The sequence below is a fragment of the Schistocerca serialis genome, chromosome 5 (genome assembly GCF_023864345.2).
Source record: "Schistocerca serialis cubense isolate TAMUIC-IGC-003099 chromosome 5, iqSchSeri2.2, whole genome shotgun sequence".
In the NCBI taxonomy this organism is placed as follows: Eukaryota; Metazoa; Arthropoda; class Insecta; order Orthoptera; family Acrididae; genus Schistocerca; species Schistocerca serialis.
In genome coordinates this window covers 663,837,199-663,857,386 of record NC_064642.1, presented here as the reverse complement: position 1 = coordinate 663,857,386, position 20,188 = coordinate 663,837,199, and the positions used below count along the sequence as shown (strand labels likewise).

The 20,188-nt window shown below is 41.6% G+C and overlaps 1 protein-coding gene across 1 annotated transcript in view; it reads left to right on the top strand.

Moving 5' to 3' along the window:
- LOC126481006 (B-cell receptor CD22-like) overlaps positions 1-19,850 on the top strand; it is a 113,633-nt gene extending 93,783 nt beyond the window's left edge. The window contains exon 9 of the mRNA XM_050104460.1: positions 19,468-19,850. Coding sequence (XP_049960417.1) covers positions 19,468-19,470 — 3 coding nt within the window. The 3' untranslated portion in view covers positions 19,471-19,850. The remainder of the gene's footprint in view (positions 1-19,467) is intronic.
- Positions 19,851-20,188: the final 338 nt, after the last annotated feature.

The following is a 20,188-nucleotide window of genomic DNA, read 5'->3' as shown; positions in this document are numbered from 1 at the left end:
AGTTCATTCGTTGCCGTAATGGAAAAACGGAGCGAATATTAGGCGTGCAGAAGGGCATGTTTGTTGCGTTTTGGGGCAAGGGTTAAGGCATTTCCGAAACGGATAGGTCTGTAAACTGTTCGTCTGCCTGCATGGTTAACGTATACCGTGCATGGCAAAATGGCTCTATCCAAAACCGGCGTATAGGGAAATGTAGAGCAAAAGGGCCATATATGAAGAGGGTGAACAATTGCTTCGGAGATGAGCGAATAGACAGACAACTGTTAATCAACTAACCTCCCACATGAACCAAGGGGCTACCAACAGTGTGTCCTCAACGACCGTTCAGCGAACGTTGCTGCTTATTAGTCTCCACAGCAGGCGCCTGGTTAATGCATCGATGCTGATCACTAATCAGGCTGGACTTTGCATGCCAAAACCTCAATTGAACGACCACTGATTGGTGACAGGTGGCCCTTTTGGAATGTTTTCAGATGAGTCACGTTGTTGGCTATATCGCACAGATGGACTTTGGCGTTTATGGCCATGCAACAGTCTTTGCAATCAAGCAGGTCCGAGGAGGGAACGTTGTGCCCTGGAGAATGTTTTCGTGGCATTCCATGCGTGATATCGCCATTCTGGAGGCACAGTGGATGAACAAAAGTATGCGTCTGTCTTTGGGGAGCATGTGCACACCTACATACAGTCTGTTGTTTCTCGACACGATGGCATGTACCAGCAAGACAGTGCGAAGTGTGACATAGCTCGTAAGTACGTGCGTTGTTCGAATAGTACCAGTATGAGTTTACCGTAATTGTATGGCCAATAAATAACCCGTATTAAAACCCAATGGATAATCCGTGGGACCATCTCGATCTGTCTGTTCAACTGAGAAGCCTAACGTAGATGGCCACAGCACCAGTGACGTCATGGCATATCTCGGCTTCTTACAGGACCTTACTGAATCTCTTCCTGCACGTCACAGGGAAGTCCATGCCGTAAAAGGTCTTTATTAAGGCTTTTGACAGGTAGTCATAATGTGACTGGATAGTGTATACAGTGTGGTCCATTGATAGCGACTGGGACAAATACCTCAAGAAATAAGCATCAAACGAAAAAACTAAAGAAGAACGAAACTCGTCTCGCTTGAAGGCGAAACCAGATGGCACTACGGTTGGCCCTCTAGACGGCGCTGCCATAGGTCAAACGGATATCAACTGCGTTTTTTTTTTTACATAGGAACCCCCATTTCATGTTACCTATTCGTGTAGTACGCAAAGAAATATGAACGTTTTAGTTGGACCACTTTTTACACTTTGTGATACATGGCGCTGCAATATTAACAAACGTATAAGTACGTAATATCACGTAACATTCCGCCAGTGCGGACGGTATTTGCTTCATGATACATTACCCGTGTTAAAATGGACAGTTTACCAATTGCGGAAAAGGTTGATGTCGTGTTGATCTATGGCTATTGTGATCAAAATGCCCAACAGACGTGTGCTACGTATGCTGTTCGGTATCCTGGACGACATCCTCCAAGTGTCCGGACCGTTCGCCGGATAGTTACGTTCTTTAAGGAAACAGGAAGTGTTCAGCCACATGTGAAACGTCAACCACGACCTGCAACAAATGATGATGTCCAAGAAGGTGTTTTAGCTGCTGTCGCAACTAATCCTCACATCAGTAGCAGACAAATTGGGCGAGAATCGGGAATCTGAAAAACGTCGGTGTTGAGCATGCTACGTCAACATCGATTGCACCCGTACCACATTTCTGTCCACCAGGAATTGCATGGCGACGAGTTTGAGCGTCGTGAACAGATCTGTCACTGGGCACAAGAGAAATTACGGGACGATGACAGATTTTTTGCACGCGTTCTATTTAGGGGCGAAGCGTCATTCACCAACAGCGGTAACGTAAACCGGCATAATATGCACTATCGGGCAACGGAAAATGCACGATGGCTGCGACAAGTGGATCATCAGCGACCTTGCCGGGTTATTGTATGGTGCGGTATTATGGGAGGAAGGATAATTGTCCCCCATTTTATCGATGGCAATCTAAATGGTGCAATGCATGCTGATTTCCTACGTAATGGTTCAAATGGCTCTGAGCACTATAGGACTTAACTTCTGAGGTCATCAGTCACCTAGAACTTAGAACTACTTAAACCTAACCTAAGGACATCACACACATCCATACCCGAGGCAGGATTCGAACCTGCGACCTATGTAATGTTCTACCTATGTTACTAAAAAGATGTTTCACTGCAGGATGTACTTCAAACATGATGGATGTTCGGCACATAGCTCGCGTGATGCTGGAGCGGTATTGAATAGCATATTTCATGACAGGTGGATTGGTCGCCGAAGCCTACACGTTCACCGGATCTGACTTCCCCGGATTTCTTTCTGTGGGGAGAGTTGAAGGATATTTGCTATCGTGATCCACCGACAACGCCTGACAACATGCGTCAGAGCGTTGTCAATGCATGTGCGAACATTATGGAAGGCGATCTACTCGCTGTTGAGAGGAATGTCGTTACACGTATTCCGAAATGCATTGAGGTTGACGAACATCATTTTGAACATTTATTGCATTAATGTGGTATTTACAGGTAATAACGCTGTAACATCATGCGTTCTCAGAAATGATAAGCTCACAAAGTTACATATATCACATTGGAACAACCGAAGTAAAACGTTCAAACGTAACTACGTTTTGTATTTTAATTTAAAAAACCTACCTGTTACCAACTGTTTGTCTAAATTTGTGAGCCTTAAGTTTGTGACTATTGCAGTACCATGTGTCACAAAGCGTAAAAAGTGGTCCAACTAAAACGTTCATATTTCTTTGCGTACAACACGAATATGTAATATAAAATGAGGGTTCCTATGTAAAAAACGCAGTTGATATCCGTTTGATCTATGGCAGTGCCATTTAGCGGGCCAACAATAGCGCCGTCTGGTTTCCCCCTCCAAGCTAGACAAGTTTCGTTCTTTGTAGTTTTTTCATTTGGCGCTTATATTGTGAGATATTTGGACCAGTCACCATCAATGGACCACCCTGAATATAATATGGGTAAATGTATCAACGTGTTGTTGGAGAGGACAAGGGAATTTTGTGTGGGACAGACAGACAACTGTACAGTTTATGAACACCATCGGAAAGAGCCTTCGAAAAAGACTTCAAAGACATCAGAGGAACTTGATCAATAAGTTGCAAGTTAACAGCGCCGCAACCCATTTTCAAGAAAACAGGTGCCACACACGTCTGCCTCACTATTAAAAAAAGCTGTAAAAAATTTCGGTGATTGAGCATCTCCTTGGTGAAAGTTTGCGATGGTGCTGACTGTTATCCTGTTCCACGCCTCACTGCTAGCTGGTATGCTTTCCACCTACAGTCGGAAATGGTGGGCGGCCATATAGTTTTTCACTATCTACTCGATACTTAGTCGTCGTCCAGCTTCTTATTTTATCGGAGACTGGGGGGCCCTTAATGTGTCATCTGTCTGATCTGATACAATCCGCCACGATATCCCACTGAAGTACACAATTATTTATTAGATGAATTCCAGTATCTGTCTTCCTCTACAGCTTTTACCCTATCGGCCTCCTCTAGTACAACGATATTAAATTCTTGACGTCGTAACACATGTCGTATTATCGTGATCCTTCCTCTTGTCACTGTTCTACAGGTATTCCTCCCTTTGCTGACTCTTCTGAAGCTATGCACATTTCTTATCTTGCACACTCACCCAATTTACAACTTCCATTTATATCGACACACTCAGACACAACAATTCTATTACTTACTGATTTCCCCACTGTCCATGATTCGTTTTCATACATTGCTGGGCTCCAAGTGTGCATTCTCAAAAATCTCTTCGTCAGTGTAAGGCCTACTTTTGGTACTAGTAAAATCTTTTTGTCCAGTAAGGTCCTCTTTACCTCAGCGAATATCGTTGTTATATCCGCCTTGCTTCGTCCGACAAGGGTTGCTTCGATACTAAGGTAGCAGAATTCTTTAATTTTGTCTCTTCGTTACATTTCTCGCAGTTTGTGTCTCCACTACTTTTCATTATATCCGTCTTCCTTCGATTTACACTCGGTCCACGGTATTTAACCCAGTTCATTCCTCTCAGCAGACCCTGTAATTCTTCTTCTCTTTCGCTGAGGACATCAATTACTCGGTAAAAATAGTCACTGATATTCTTTCAGATTAAATTTTAATCTCACTTTTGATTCTTTCTTTTATTACCTTCATCGGTTCTTCGTTATACATACTGAAGAGTACAGACGAAAGGCTGGATACCTGCCTTTCATCCCTTTTGAATTTAGCACTTCGATCTTTGTCTTATAATCTTATTTTTCCCTCTTTTTCTTGTATATATTTTATATTCGAAAGGCTTGCACCATCTTACATTGTCGAAAGCTTTCTCCGGTTTGTAAAATCCAATGAACGAGCCTTGGTTTCAGTTCAGTCTTGCTTCCATTACGGGTGCAAAATCAGGAGTGCCTCTCTGGTGCCTTTATCTAGCCTAAAACCAAGCTGATCGTCGTCAAACAGATCCTCAGTTTTCTTTTCCGTTGTTTTGTAAATTTTTGTTGTCAGTAACGGTATTCACGAGTAGTTAAGCTTACTGTGTGATAGTTGTCACAATTTTATGCCCTTGCTGTCTTCAGAATTGTGTGGGTGTAGGGACTAACAACATTACCTCTGAATGTCTTATTTAATCTCAAGTGCTCTACATTTCCTCTATACTATGACTCTGATACTGGGTCTTCAATACGGACTCCGATTTCTTCTTCTATGACATCAGACAATTCCTCCCCTCAAATGGCCCTTCACCATACCGGTTCCACCTATCCATGATGTGATCTGCGTCCGACAGTGGAATTTCCCGTGCAGTCTTACTTTTTAATCTCACCGAAGGTTGTTTTGAATTTCCTGCGTACTGAGCCAGTCCTTGCGACGAACATTAATTTTCAATTACCTCATATTTTTCCTGTAGCCATTTCCATCTGGCTTCCCTGCAGTTCTTCACTTTTCGTTTCCTACCATAAACCGTCCGAAATGCTTGTTAGAATATTGTAGTGTGGGTTGTACTGCAGAGTAATTGTTAGGAAACTTATTCGATATGTCCCGCCGTTTCCGAGATAACTGCTACTGAAGTTAGGCAATGAGAACCGTTGCGCCCAATTTCAAATGGCAAGCGAGAGATGGCGTCTCCAAACGTGTTCTTCGTTTCGTTTCCTGAACATGAACAACAGAGCGATACGCTTTACTGTATGGTTAAATGATGATTGCGTCCTCTTGGGTAAAATATTCCGGAGGTTAAATAGTCTCCCATTCGGATCTCCGGGTGAGGACTACTCAGGAGGACGTTGTTATCAGGAGAAAGAAAACTGGCGTTCTACGGATCGGAGCGTGGAATGTCAGATCCCTTAATCGGGCAGGTAGGTTAGAAAATTTAAAAGGAAAATGGGGACACGTTAAAGTTAGATTAGTGGGAATTAGTGAATTTCGGTGGCAGGAAGAACAAGACTTTTGGTCAGGTGAACACAGGTTTATAAATACAAAATCAAATAGGGGTAATGCAGGAGTGGGTTTAATAATGAATAGGAAAATAGGAAGGCGGGTTAGCTACTGCAAGCAGCATAGGGAAGGCATTATTGTGGCCAAGATAGATATGAAGCCCACGGCTACCACAGTAGTACAAATTTATATGCCAACTAGCTCCGCAGATAACGAAGCGATTGACGAAATGTATGATGAGATAAAAGAAATTATTCAGATGGTGAAGGGAGACGAAAATTTTATAGTCATGGGCGACTGGAACTCGATGGTAGGAAGGGAAGAGAAGGAAATGTAGTACATGAATATGGAATGGGAGTAACGAATGGAAGAGGAAACCGCCTGGTAGAATTTTGCACAGAGCGTAACTTAATCACAGCTAACACCTACGTTTGCATCATTTGTAGACTTAGAGAAAGCTTTTGACAATGCTGATTGGAATACTCTCTTTCAAATTCTGAAGGTGGCAGGGGTAAAATATAGGGAGCGAAAGGCTATTTACAATTTGTACAGAAACCAGATGGCAGATATAAGAGTGGAGGGGCATGAAAGGGAAGCAGTGGTTGGGAAGGGAGTGAAACAGTATTGTAGCCTATCCCCGATGTTTTTCAATCTGTATATTGAGCAAGCAGTAAAGGAAACAAAAGAAAATTTCGGAGTAGAAATTAAAATCCATGGAGAAGAAATAAAAGCTTTGAGGTTTGCCGATGACACTGTAATTCTGTCAGAGACAGCAAAGAACCTGGAAGAGCAGCTGAACAGAATGGACAGTGTCTTGAAAGGAGGATATAAGATGAACATCAACAAAAGCAAAACGAAGATAATGGAATGTAGTCGAATCAAATCGGTTGATGCTGCGGGAATTAGATTAGGAAATGAGACGCTTATAGTAGTAAATGGATTTTGCTATTTTGGGAGCAAAATAACTGATGGTCGAAGTAGAGAGGATATAAAAGGTATACTGGCAATGGCAAGAAAAGCGTTTCTGAAGAAGAGAAATTTGTTAACATCGAGTATAGATTTGTCAGGAAGTCTTTACTGAAAGTATGTGCATGGAGTGTAGCCATGTATGGAAGCGAAACGTGGACGATAAATAGTTTAGACAAGAAGAGAATAGAAGCTTTCGAAATGTGGTGCTACAGAAGAACGCTGAAGATTAGGTGGGTAGATCACATTACTAATGAGAAGGTATTGAATAGAATTTGAGAGAAAAGAAATTTGTTGCACAACTTGACTACAAGAAGGGTTCGGTTGAGAGGGCATATTCTGAGGCATCAATGGATCACCAATTTATTATTGGAGGGCAGCGTGGAGGGTAAAAATCGTAGAGGAAGACCAAGAGATGAATACACTAAACAGATTCAGAAGGGTGTAGGTTGCAGTAGGTACTGGGAGATGAAGAAGATTGCACAGGATAGAGTAGCATGGAGAGCTGCATAAAACCAGTCTCTGGACTGAAGACCACAACAATCACAACGGTTGAAATATTATTCCTGTTACCCATGCTTCCTCACAGTTACCACTTCTTGTGATTCTTGAACTATATTTTCACCATTAATAGCTGAAATAAACTGGACAACTCCAATAGTGTTTCATCTCTCTCATTCCTACTGCCAAGACTATATTTTCCCGCAATCGTTTGTCCTCCTGGTTCCGCCACAACCGGATTCCAATCTCCAGTGGTTACTAGATTTTCATGTCCCTTTAAGTAAATTCTGTATCTGTTCATCGTCTCTTGCGACGTAGGCATGTATGGTCGGTATGCTGTCGAATCTGGTGAGAACAAACGTATCACTGAAATGTTCGGAGTAACCCGCTCTCAGCAGTACTTTCCTCATCGTAACGAATCCTGCACCCGTTATTGTATTTTCGCCTACTGCTGATATTACTCTTATCCGTCTGATAAGAAATCGTTGTCGTCTTTCCATTTCACTTCAGTGACACCCTTTATGCGAGAGCATTTCCATTTTCAGATTTTCTAGCTTTTCTACTACGTTCATACTTCTGACACTTCACACTTCGTCTCGTTGAGTCTTACTATTTCGTTGCTTATTCCATATTAGTCCTCTTTGTAAGCCTCCACTTGGCAATCCCGTCCTGGAGGCCCGAAAGGAAAACTAAAGTTAAGCCGCGCTGAATGGCCGCGAGGTTTGAGGCGCCATGTCAGAGATTGCGCGACCCCTCCCGCCGGAGTTTCGATTCCTCCCTCGGGCATGTGTGTGTGTGTTGTTCGTAGCATAAGTTAGTTTAATTATTGTGTAAATCTAGGGACCGATGACTTCATCAGTTTGGTGCCTCAGGTATTCACACGCACACACACACACACACACTAAGCTGGAATTTTTGCCAGTGGTGAGATCTTCATGACACCGTTTCAATTAAGAGCACATATCCTACGGATAAACATTAGGTATCATTATTTCAGTAGTTTCCAGTCAACACGCCTCTGACAGCGCTGGTTTCCAGCTTTTAGGGTCAGTTTCCCATCCCAAGTCTAAGAGAATGCCGTGAACCTCCGTCCGCATGTCCGCCTTCTTTCACAACGCCGGTATTATATACGTGCCACTCTCTGCCCTACTTCGGGATAAAACAGAAAGAGCTGCCCTTCTTTGACCATTTTCGATGTACTCTGTCAATCCTATCTGATGCGGATCCTACCTCGCACAGCAGCAGTACTCCGGAAGAGGGCGGACAAGCGTAGTGTAAGTAGCCTCTTTAGTAGACCTGTTTGGTTTTCTAAGTGTTCTGCCAATAAATCCCAGGCTTTGATTTGCTTTCTAGTCAAGATTATCTGTACGATCTTACCAATTAAAGTTATTCGTAATTGTAATCAGCAAGTGTTTAGTTGTGTTTTGTGTGATTTATCGTGTAACTTGTGGGTGTTGAAGGGATCAGACTACAAAGGCCACAGGTCTAACTTAAATTTAGCTGATTCATTTTAGTGCTAATGTGGATGACTTCATACTTTTCATGATTTAGAGTCAATTCCCACTCTTTGCACCATACAGATATCTTGTCTAAATCAGTTGGCAATTCGTTTTGATCATCTGATGACATAAATTACGGTAAATGACATACATCTACGAACAGCTTAAGAGAAGTGCTCATATCGTCTCCTAAATAGTTCATGTGGATCAGGAACAACACAGGGCCTATTACACTTGTATGAGGAACACCAGATATTACTTTTGTAGTACTCGATGACTTAGCGTCAGTTACTACGAATTGTGACCTTTCTGACAGAAAATCACGGCTCCAGTCACACAACTGAGGCGACAATCCATCGGCACGCAGTTTAATTAGACGTCGCTTGTGGGGAACTGTGTCAAAAGCCTTCTGGAAATCTAAGAACATAGACTCAATCTGATGTCACCTGTCGCTAGCAGTCATTACTTCATGAGAATAAAGAGCTAGTTGAGTTTCAGAAGAACGGTACCTTCTGAATCAGCATTGGCTATTGGTCAATGAATCGTTTCCTTCGAGGTGTTGCATAATATTCGAGCGCAATGTATGTTCCAAATTCCTCCAGCAAATCGACGTTAGTGATATGGATCTGTAATTCAGCGGAGTACTCTTATTTCCTTTCTTGAGTATTGGCGGACTTGTACAACTTTCCTGTCTTTAGATACGCATCTGTCGACTTGCCTGCGGTTGTATATGATTACTAAGAATGGAGCTAAGCTACTGTATCTGCATGCTCAGAGAGGAACCTGACTGGTATACATCCACGACCGGAGACCTTGCCATTATTAAGCGTTTTAACCTGCATCGTTACAGAAAAGGATGGCTACTTCTAAGCTACTCGGGAGTTGTTCTTGGTTAGAATTCTGGAATATTTACTTCGTCTTCTTTTGTGAAGGACTTTCGGGAAACAGTGTTTAGTAACCCAGATTTAGTGGCACTGTCATTAATATCATAAGCATAGTTATCGCACAATGATGCTATTGATTGCGTCCTGTCGTTAGTGTGCTTCACATACAGCCAGAAGCTGTTTGGATTTTATGCGAGATTTCGAGACAGAGTTTCATTGTGGAAATTATTAAAAGCATCTCACATTAAATTTCTGTCAAACTTCACCAATATTGGGGATTTTTCTGCCTTTTAAATTTAGCTTGCTTGTTTCGTTGCCTCTGCAATCATGTTCTGACCTGTTTTGTGCACCATGGACCATCAGTGCCATCTCTTATTAATTTTTCTGGTAAATACCTCTCAATTGCAGTCAATATTATTTCTCTGAATTTAAACCACATCCGGTCTATGCTTGCATAGTCAGATTGAAAGGAGTGGAGATTGCCTCTCAGGAACGTTTCAAAGGACTTTTATCTTTTCTTTTTTTAATGGATAAATTTTGTGTTCAAGAGTGAAAAAGAACACGAAAAGTTTGCGGGGCAGTGAAGCACAAATAGGCAGATAGCAAGAGTAAATAGAATTCCTATAGAATTAGAACAAAGCGTGAAATGGGCAGGGCACGGGTAAGTAGAATTCGTGGGGAATTAGAATAATGACCCGTTGTCTGGCAAAGCTTGAGTGTTTATTCTATGTCACTAGCACCTACTGTACTTAAGTATTTTTATCTTAATGCCAGAGACTCTCTGTGCACATTATTTGCCCACGAAAACGAGGCAGTATTACCAAAGTATCTGAATAGATTTACAAAAAAGTTTGGAGGAACCGTGAAAACTTCACATACCCCAGGCAGATAACAACTACAGAAACGTGGCAGTGACACGCTAGGTGGAGCACTTAGAAACGAATGTTTTTCTGACGCCGGTACCTAACGAGGTTTCTGTTTTTGTGGTGTATACATAATACACTTTTTTTAACAACAGAAAAAATGCAAGTCAATTGCTGATAAACCTACGCTCATATTGGCAACAGCACAGTAGCGTAGTCGTCGACCGAATACATAGTTCAGTCAGACTCATTCCCCAATTTACTACACTCTTACAAGCTTCTCAGACTATTCCTAACCATCGAATGTGGAGTGAGTTTTTTATAATGGAAGATCGAAACGTTTCGGTTCGAAGGCCATACGGTCCAGACTCGTTATGTCAATCAGACAAAATCGCCGTGAGGATTGACAGACAAACCTGGTTGAAGATGCCCACTTGGTTTAACACCGTGCCCTGTTACGTGATGAAGTCAGTGTCTGCTGCACATCATCTTCAGTAAGGAATCATCGATCTTCCAAGATACTTTTTAGGGGAGTGAAGGCTTGGAGAGAGATGAGGACTATAGAGCGGGTGCTTGAGTACCTTCCTTTTGAGTTGGCGTAACTTCTGCATTACATTTTTAATATGAGGATGTGATTATCGAATCGCAACCGGTACACCAGTTGGGCCACCATTCGACAACAGTGATTTTCAACAGACATGCTTCGTCATTCACAGATTTCATTCTCCGATGGATTTCTACCGGAGGTCAACGGTTGAAATCCGTGTCCAGCCATCCCGATTTAGGTTTCCCATGATTTCCCTAAATCGCTTCACGCAACTATCGGGACGTTTCCTTTGAAAGGGCACGGCCGACTTCTTTCCCTAATCCACTGGTACCGATGACATAGCTGGTTGGTCACTCCCCCAAATCAACCAAACAAACAATGGGAATATGTGATGTATGGTTTCAGGACGGTTACACTCAGTGGATTACTGGATCTCAACGCCACAACTCAAGCACCTCCTGTGATTACTCATACACAGTTCTGTCCCATTAATGTGACCACCTGTTAAACGCCCGAATAACCAACTTTTGCAGCACTGACCACTGCGAGACGTGTAGGAACAGATTCAGTGAGGCCCTGGAACGTACAGAAGGGGGTTTGGAGCCTTGGTGACTCCAGTGCAGCAGCCATCTGTGCTACGTTTATCGCCTGAGGATCCATGGCGCGAACAGTCCGATAGATTCTCGATTTTGTTTTAATTCTGTGGGTTTGATGGGCATGGATTTTGGTAAACTCATCCTGGTGCTCTTCGAGCCATGAAAGTACACTAAGTCCTGTGCGAGAGGTTGCATTGTCCTACTGGCAGACGCTATAGTGTCGAGGAGAAACCAACTGCACGTGGAGGTGGACATGTTTCCCAAGGATAGATGCATACTTGTGTTGATCAATTGTGCTTTCCAGTCTGAGTACCCAGGGAACCCCATGGAAAGATTCCCCTACCATAACTCTCCCTCCTCGTTGCAGGGTGTTTGCTTTCAGATTTCACACCGTACATGCCAACGGAAATCTGTCCTATGGAACATGAAACGGGATTCATTTGAAGCGCCCAACTTTCACCATTCCGTGGACGCCCAGTTGCGGTATTTACATACTGGAATGCAAACTCCAATCTTTGTCCCGAATGAGCAGCATGCACCAAGAGCGCTACCAATTATTGTGCATCATACATCTTCCCTTTTATATAATAATCACTTTCTTATGTTTAGTTGTAGTGGTACGAGGTGAATCTCAATGGTTGCTTTGACAATTTTGTATCAGCTCGTTCGTTGTGTCCAGATTGTGATGTATTTCTCAATATATTGTGGAATAGTGGATTACATACCCGTTACGGATTACCACCTTAACATGGTGAAAAGATTTGCACGGCTCAGTGATTCACAGAGGTATACCAGATTGGTCAGTAGATGCGACACCAGAAACACAACAGTCTTCCTAGAGGGCTCCCTTGATGGGAGAATGTGGGCTGCAACCACACAGGCCATCGGCTAAGTCTGAGGCTGCTTACACCCACTATACAACCTGCGAATATTATGCCACATATTTTGTAAGCTGCCCTTCACACCTTCTTGCTTGCAACTTGTACTGTGGGACTTCGTACAGAAAGTTACCCTGTCATCCCAAGCTAAAACTATTGAGCCCTAAAAGTGGCGCATTGTCAGAAGAGGGCGCATGCTCCCATTATCCTGCAGACACAGTTCTGCCACAGTACAAATTACGGACGAACCACAGTGCGCACAAATTGTCCATTGGTTCACCGGCAATTCTGGCTTCACATGGACCAAATTCAATGTGGCGTGCATCTGCCGTGAAATAATACACGCAACTGATGAAGCGAAATCTGGGTCAAGGAACACGTGATATTCATTTTTTCGGCAAGATTAAAAAATCTACGAGGGAAAGAAATTTTCCTACTTTGAGGACGTTCTCGAATAGCTTCGTGACCAAGAAGCGCATTTCTGTTGTCAAGGAAAAGAATAGTTCTGAACGTTATTTACAGAGACTTGGTGGGTATGTTAAAATTAGGGTCATGTATCTACGTCACTTTGTTGTCTAGCACAGCATTCAGTAAAGGTTACTTGGCCTGCTGTAATAATGAGTAACTTACATTTGGAATCGTCTAGTGTACAGGCCTCGAATTACTGACCGAGATATTTTTACGTAGGTTGTTCTCCTTACTGCCTACAGTTTATGTAGTACATAGGATGAAAACTGATGAACTGTACGAGGAATATTATAATTAGATTCAGGTGAACACTTTGTTTAACTCAGGAGCCGCATGTTTAATTCATTCTGGTGAGTTGTTACTTAGTCTATTTCACCTGCCACGAAGAGATGCACGCAAGTGAAGATGGTGGTTTTAGATATTCTGTTCTTACTGCTCCTTCTGGAGGATTTTTAGATCGATCCTAAGTACCACAGACGCTCTTCTTCCTATCCGAGACGCGTTCTAATGCCCTCTCACTTCTGTTGGCTATGATACCCGATGTATCCTGATGTTCCCATCTTCTCTTACCAAATAAAATTCTAATTCACATCACGGTATCTCTTCACATTAGTTTTTTAGTACCTCTTCTAACCGACTAGCTTCTTCTTTCGCCAATCAAGGGTTAAGCCCCATAGCCTCTTCCGCCCTCACCATATCTTCCTCAGTCTATCCATACCCCATCTTCCAATAGTATTGTATTCCATCGCTCTTCCAGGAATTCACCGAGGCGACATACGCAATACATGCTGTTTCTGATGCTGATTTCTTGGATTGCTTTTTCAGTTAACGACTACACCCCCAGGTCTTTCCTTATGCCTTCATTTGTTATTTTCTCTTCTCTTCTGCATCTCTTCACTTATCTAAGGTACTTTATTTCATGGTATCTTACGTCTTTTGATCTTAATGTGCAACTCTCTGCTCCGTATACCAGTGTGGATAGTGCCACGAATGTATAAAATTTCTATTTGATTTCTGTCCTTGTTTTGACCTTCAGGGTTCTTCTTATCAGGTTACATGTATGTTTACAGATGTTACTTATCTTACGTATATCTCTCTCTTCTTCAAAAGTTGTGTCACATCCTCGATATTGGAAATGAGTTACCATTTCTATTAACTGGTTTCCAATGATTGTCTTGGTTCTTATACGGTATTTTCATTTTAGCTGTAGAGATCTTCAGGTTGTAACTTAGACCTATATTATTTAACCCATGTACCGCTATTTGTAATTTATTTTCAGCGTCCTACATGATTACCAGGTCTGTGGCAAAAAGCTCTGTTGTTGGAGCTTTATTTGTCACAGTTGTTTTGCCTTGAGCTGTTCGGTCCTTCAACCATTCCCTTGACCAGATCGTCGATGTAGATGTTGTACAGTGTAGATGATATATTTCACGCATGTGTTGGAGTTTACTTGTGGTATCAGCTCTTTGCCAGAATCTAGTCTTATTTTGGTGTTTTTATACGAACATAGGAATATTTTCATCGGTGGCCTTGTATAACCTCTATTCTCCGTTATTGACTAGAGCATTTTTCTGTGGATGCGTTCAAATATTTATTCATAATCGATAAAAGCTAGGGGTGTTCCCAAATACGATTTTCATATCTTACGTATCGGTGTGAAAACATCGTAGGCAGGGGATCTTCCGTTACGGATGCTTGCTTGCTGTTCTAATTAAAATTGAATCACAGATATTAGAAAGCCTTTCGTTAATTATTTTGCTGCAGATCTTATAAGAAGCTCTCAGAAGACTGATTCCCCTGCCATTATTTTTGTTACTTCTACGTCCTTTTTTAAACAGTGAAATTATAATTAGCGCATCTCCGTTCTACTGTTACTTTACCTGTACCCAGACACATGTTGCAGAAAAACCGAAGTCTGAATTCTAGAAATATTTCACAATATGTTATCAGTTCGAGCCTGGTGGTCTAGTGGTCCTGACTGTCCTCTGTAATGAAAAATCTGTGTGAAGTATTCAACGATGAACTTGAAGGGGTGTCCTGTGACGTCTGTCCAGATTAAATGAAGAGAAAGATGAAGGACAAAATGAAGAATTAATAAAAATAAAAGTGGTAAAGAGCTTGACTTGCAGCCAAGACGTTGCGCGAACGAATCCCAGACGGAGCTTGGATTTTTAGGTTTGCGTTTTAACCCAGCCTTCACCTCCCAACCATGTGAGCAATCGCCAGAAACGACAGGTGGTTTGTTTCCCACGTTAAACTGTGGGACTCCTTCCCCTGGTTGGATAACTGGGGTAGGCTAGGGACAAGCAAGTCGCCGAATTGGCGTCCAGTGGAAAGACTTGGTCAGGCCGTTGAGCAACCGAAATTATTATTATTACCAAGTTAATTCCTTGTAAACCTGGCGCTTTTCCATCTTTATCTTTTTTTGAATGCTTGTTTTATCTCTCTCAAATATCTTAGATGCCTCCCTTCCTCTGCTTTTCCGTCCGTTGGCTTTTCTACATCTGAATTATACCATGACTCCTTATAGAGTTACCCACACTTCTGAATCAATGATATTTATATTTTCGATGATTTTGCCGATTCTCTTAGCTGTCTGACCAGTTTATATGCCACAAATTTCGTATTTAACTATGCTTATAAATGTAATCCACCAGTATCTATGTGTACGCGTAATATTTCGTTTTTGTTTATTTTCTGATTTCAATATATTTTTCCTTACCTTCATCATTGTGTTTCTGCAAGAACCACCTACATGCTTTTTGTTCTACGCCTTCTTGTATCCCTGCATTCCAAATTTTAAGTCCCCTTCTTCGAATCGTTTTGGGTTCCTCACGTAGAATTTCTTTAGCCATCTGTCTGCAGTTTTTAGTATTTGTTTAATCTGGGGTTGGATCTTCACTTGACGGCCTTTTGTGGGAGAAGCTTAGATAATCAGCATTCATGTAGATTCGTGAAACTCTCTTTTTGGAGAATATGCACGTAAAAGGTTTTGTTTGGGTTTCTTTCATTTTTTCTCTTGTTCTTTCTTTTCCCATCTCTTCCGGAATTGTATCTCTGATTTAACAAGGCAATGAAATGACCCTATGGCATTGTTGGACGGGATGTCTTATTCGGGTTCGGCCGCCAAGCACAAGTCTTACTTCATTCGACGTCACATTGGGCGACTTGTAGCCAAAGATGAGGATGAAGACAACACAACACCAAATCCACGAGCGGAGAAAATCTCCGACCCGGCCGGGAATCGAACTCGGTCCCAGTGCATGAGAGGGAAGCACGTTACCACCCAGCTAAGCAGGCAGACAACAAGATAATGATTCGTACTCATGTTCCCCGCCCCTCCACAACGTACTGGTGTGTCACCATAGGCAATACATTTTGTTTAGTGCTATGCAGTCAATAAGAGATCTATCACCTCTTTTTAAAAAAGTATTGGTTACATTATATATATGTATTGCTTACATTCAGTTCATCAAAGGCAAAAACTCTCTCAGATTTCCCAGTTGTTATAAGAGGTATCAGTTTTTTTTCTTCTTTTCTTCTTCTTGTGTGTGAGTTCCTATAACTAAGTGTCCTCAATCAGGTTTCAATCTCACTGTGATGATTCTTTATATTACTTGTGCATATTTCTGTAGTGATGTTCTTATAATCTATTAACACTGCTGCTCCACTACATGCTCTTCACTCAGTGCTACCCCTCTATGTGACATAAGGTAATCTTCTAGATATTTAGTATTTTTCGACTTCTTTTTGGTTAGTTAGTCACAGCTAAATTTGTTTTAAAATTTTTAAGTATTTTATTAAGCTCGGTATTGTTTCTCATTAGACTCTGAAAGTTCGATGTGGCAACGTAGAGTATGTATTTTATCCCGCAATTCTCAGTGTTCTCCTTGCCCGGTAATTTTCCAGAGCTTCCGATTTATTTGGATAGGTTATCCATCTCATCGCATAGCCCACTACCTGGAGGACCAGATGTTCCCCTATGGGTTTGCATCCCTAGGAAAGTTTCCTTCACCTCAACTGAAGAGGCCTTTATCCCTAAGGGAGACAAGACTAGAGAATGAGAATGGAAGACAAAAGGCAAGAGTTGGCCAATAGAGGCCGGCAGGATGGAAGGCACAAGAGCTCTGACACAAGTGGGTGTAAGCAGCCTCAGACTTAGCCGAGGGCCTGTGTGGTTGTAGCCCACATTCTCCCACCAAGGGAGCCCTCTAGGAAAACTGCTGTTTTTCTGGTGTCGCATCTACTGACCAATCTGGTATACCTCTGTGAATCACTGAGCCGTGCAAATCTTTTCACCATGTTAAGGTGGTAATCTGTAACGGGTATGGAATCCACTATTCCACAAAATATTGAGAAATACATCACATTCTCTCGCTCTCTCTCTCTCTCTATCTCTCTCTATCCACATGTGGAATTTGTATGTATTTCACACTCGATGGCGGCTAATGTGGGAGTGTTTGTCATACAACAAACAAATACTTAACTTTCCCTTTAGTCACAAGAAATTGAAAGTGTGAAGTACAAAATGCTCCGTTTCAGTGGAAGGTTTTACTAACGGATGAAGTATCGTTTAAAAACAGTCGGAAAAACCATCTTCATAATACGAACTACATGTCCGTTGACCATCCACTTTAGCTCAGAGGGGGAATAAAGTACGACCTCGGTCTGTCTAAGTGTAACGGCCGTCTTTCAGGAATTGATCCCTGGTTCAGTCTTACTGACAAAATTCTAAATAGACTCAAGTATCTGATGAATGTAAATCATACGTGGCTGCTTTTACTGGAAGATATCGTACCGGACACAATACAGGCCATGTGGTTCCAATATGAGTGATGTCATTCCCATTGTGCACGTATTTTATAAAGAGAGATTTTACAGATCGTTCGATCCATCGTTTTGCAAACACAAAGTAGGATGGACGCGAAACAGAGTAACGACCTCTGGAGTAATATTTGTAGCGATACAAGAGGTCTTCAAGCGAACACTGGCAACTACCGAAGACGTCAAATACCGCATCATTCGAGCCAGTTCTCAGTTAAGCCATACTAAAGTAAAACACTCAATATTGTCTGTCCGAAATGTCTATATTGTGTGTAACAGTGCACAAGGTCAACATTTTGAGCTCCTGTTATGGCAAGCATATAAATAAACATACGAAACCTACCAGAAAGTGGTTCCTTACATGTGGTACTGTAGAAGTTACAGACCAATCAGGAACCTAGCTCTGCTGACTGAGACAGTATTTTGTGGCGCTGTTATATTGTTCTATCGGGTCATGTTCCTATTCGAAGCGTGTTTTCCGTATCTCGAAATATGTATACATTGTCGCTGAAAAGAAAACGAAGTCCTAGTGATATTACGGTGGATACAAAGTTTAAAAGTAACTTGTATTCCTCAAGTATTCGTCATACTGTTCCCTAGAACTTATTGAAAATAACACCTCGAAGTATTAACAGGTTGCAACGGGTGTAAATGCGGATGTTTTTTTATGTGGCACCTTAATATGTACAAACACCAGTGAATTGCTTGATATTTTCTCTGTGGCGAACAGTCTTCCCACGTGAAAAACTTTACGACCTGCTAGGTTTTGCACGGTCGTACTGCACCAGTGACCGGTCTATGCATATCAGTAAAGGCGAACCACTTTGTGTCAACGCGTCCATATTTCAACGCCTGACCTGCTGCCCATTGGTGGCTTGCTCTTGCTACATGTACATGGAAATACAAACCAACCTGAAAACGTATGACTTATAGTGGCTGCAATTGTCAGTCTGAAAATGATGTAAACACTGATGTAATGTTATTCAGTACCCCGTCCTCAGTTACCAATAAAAATACCTGAACTTAACACCAGTTACAACCTACATTTTGGGCCATGCAATAGGGTCGCCCAGTTATCTCGACCACCCAGAATAACTCGTATAAACACACACAAGCACACTCACACTCACCCACCCACACACACACACACACACACACACACACACACACACACACACACACACGTAGAGGCTTATTTTAAGACCATATATATTAAAAGAACCTCTTAGAGTGTTGCAGCGTAGGTTATGATGTGAAATACTAGTCAGAAAAAAAGTCGCTTCGTCAAGCTGTTTCCGACTTAAACATCCAGCACCGAAGTTTGACACTCGGGCCGTTGCGTGCGCAAATTCAGCTGTTCGGCCAGATGTAATTAGTGTCAGTTTTGTCTCATCGCGTAGATGATAGCGCACGAGGCTGCTCAACCTTTGGCTCGCTTTGATACTTACTGCCTACCCATGTCTAATTTTTGAGGCTCTGTTTTCTTAGATTTTAGGAGACGAAAAGAAGAAAATATTTGCCGATACAGTCTCTGGCGCGCTGCTTGAACTGATTAGCTAACTTCAATGCTAAGTAACTCGAAAACGGTGCATCGCATCGAACTTTTATCTTAACGAGAATTTCTCAGCATATCCGACCTTGCACCATCTTTACAAGCTTTTCAAATTTTTTCCCACCACATTGTATATACCCAAAATATGCCAACAACGAGTAAACATTTTGAACAGGAATTAAATACGTTAACATCTATGGATATGTGTAAATATCTCCCTGCGTCTCTGTGTGTGTGTGTGTGTGTGTATGTATTTTCTAATTGGCTACATGTAATTATTGTAACTCTGGAAACATATTCAGGTAAATAACATGAGTACTGACCTCTCCTTCTGAAATATCTCATTACATTTTGTTGTTTTTCCAGTGACACAAGAGAAGCGGAAGTAAGAATATCATGTAGGCGCGGAAGCGGACGTCTTAGGACATGGAGTCGCACACCCATCCGACTGCTGTAGTATCCTGCACCTGCCTAGTTGCCTCGATTGTGAATTTACAACATTACTGGTGTTCTACTTCTAGTATCAATGTGACATCGAATACATGATACCTGGATAATAAGAAGACCTCATTCAGGTTGAGGCGTTCTTATATTGTAATAATAAGTATATATGTAATGAGTAAGAGATTCACACAGCTTTTTATAAAGAAATATTATTTGAAACCATAATAATTTGAAATGGAAATATCTATTATTTTGATGCTAATTACATAATTATAACTTCAATAAAGAGAACTATGAAAAAGTAATTGTGGATAACAGTTAATGGAACCGAAGAACACAGTCATACCAGACTACAGCGTATTTACGGGCAATGCTATAGTATACCTTATAATGGTTGATGGCTATTTTTAATAGTTACTCTACAAATATTGGTGCGTAAACAAAGTGAAATTGCTCTGTTGCGAAATCAAAACAGGTAATCAATGTGTAGAAAACGTACGAAACTACATGTGTAATGCACAGTAGTTTAAGAAAAGAAAATCGTAACTTATGGCAGAAGAAATTGTTGATCATATTTAGAACATTGCCATCAAGAACAGTTAATTTCAAATCAAAGTTTAACACAGAGACATTTTGAGGCGTA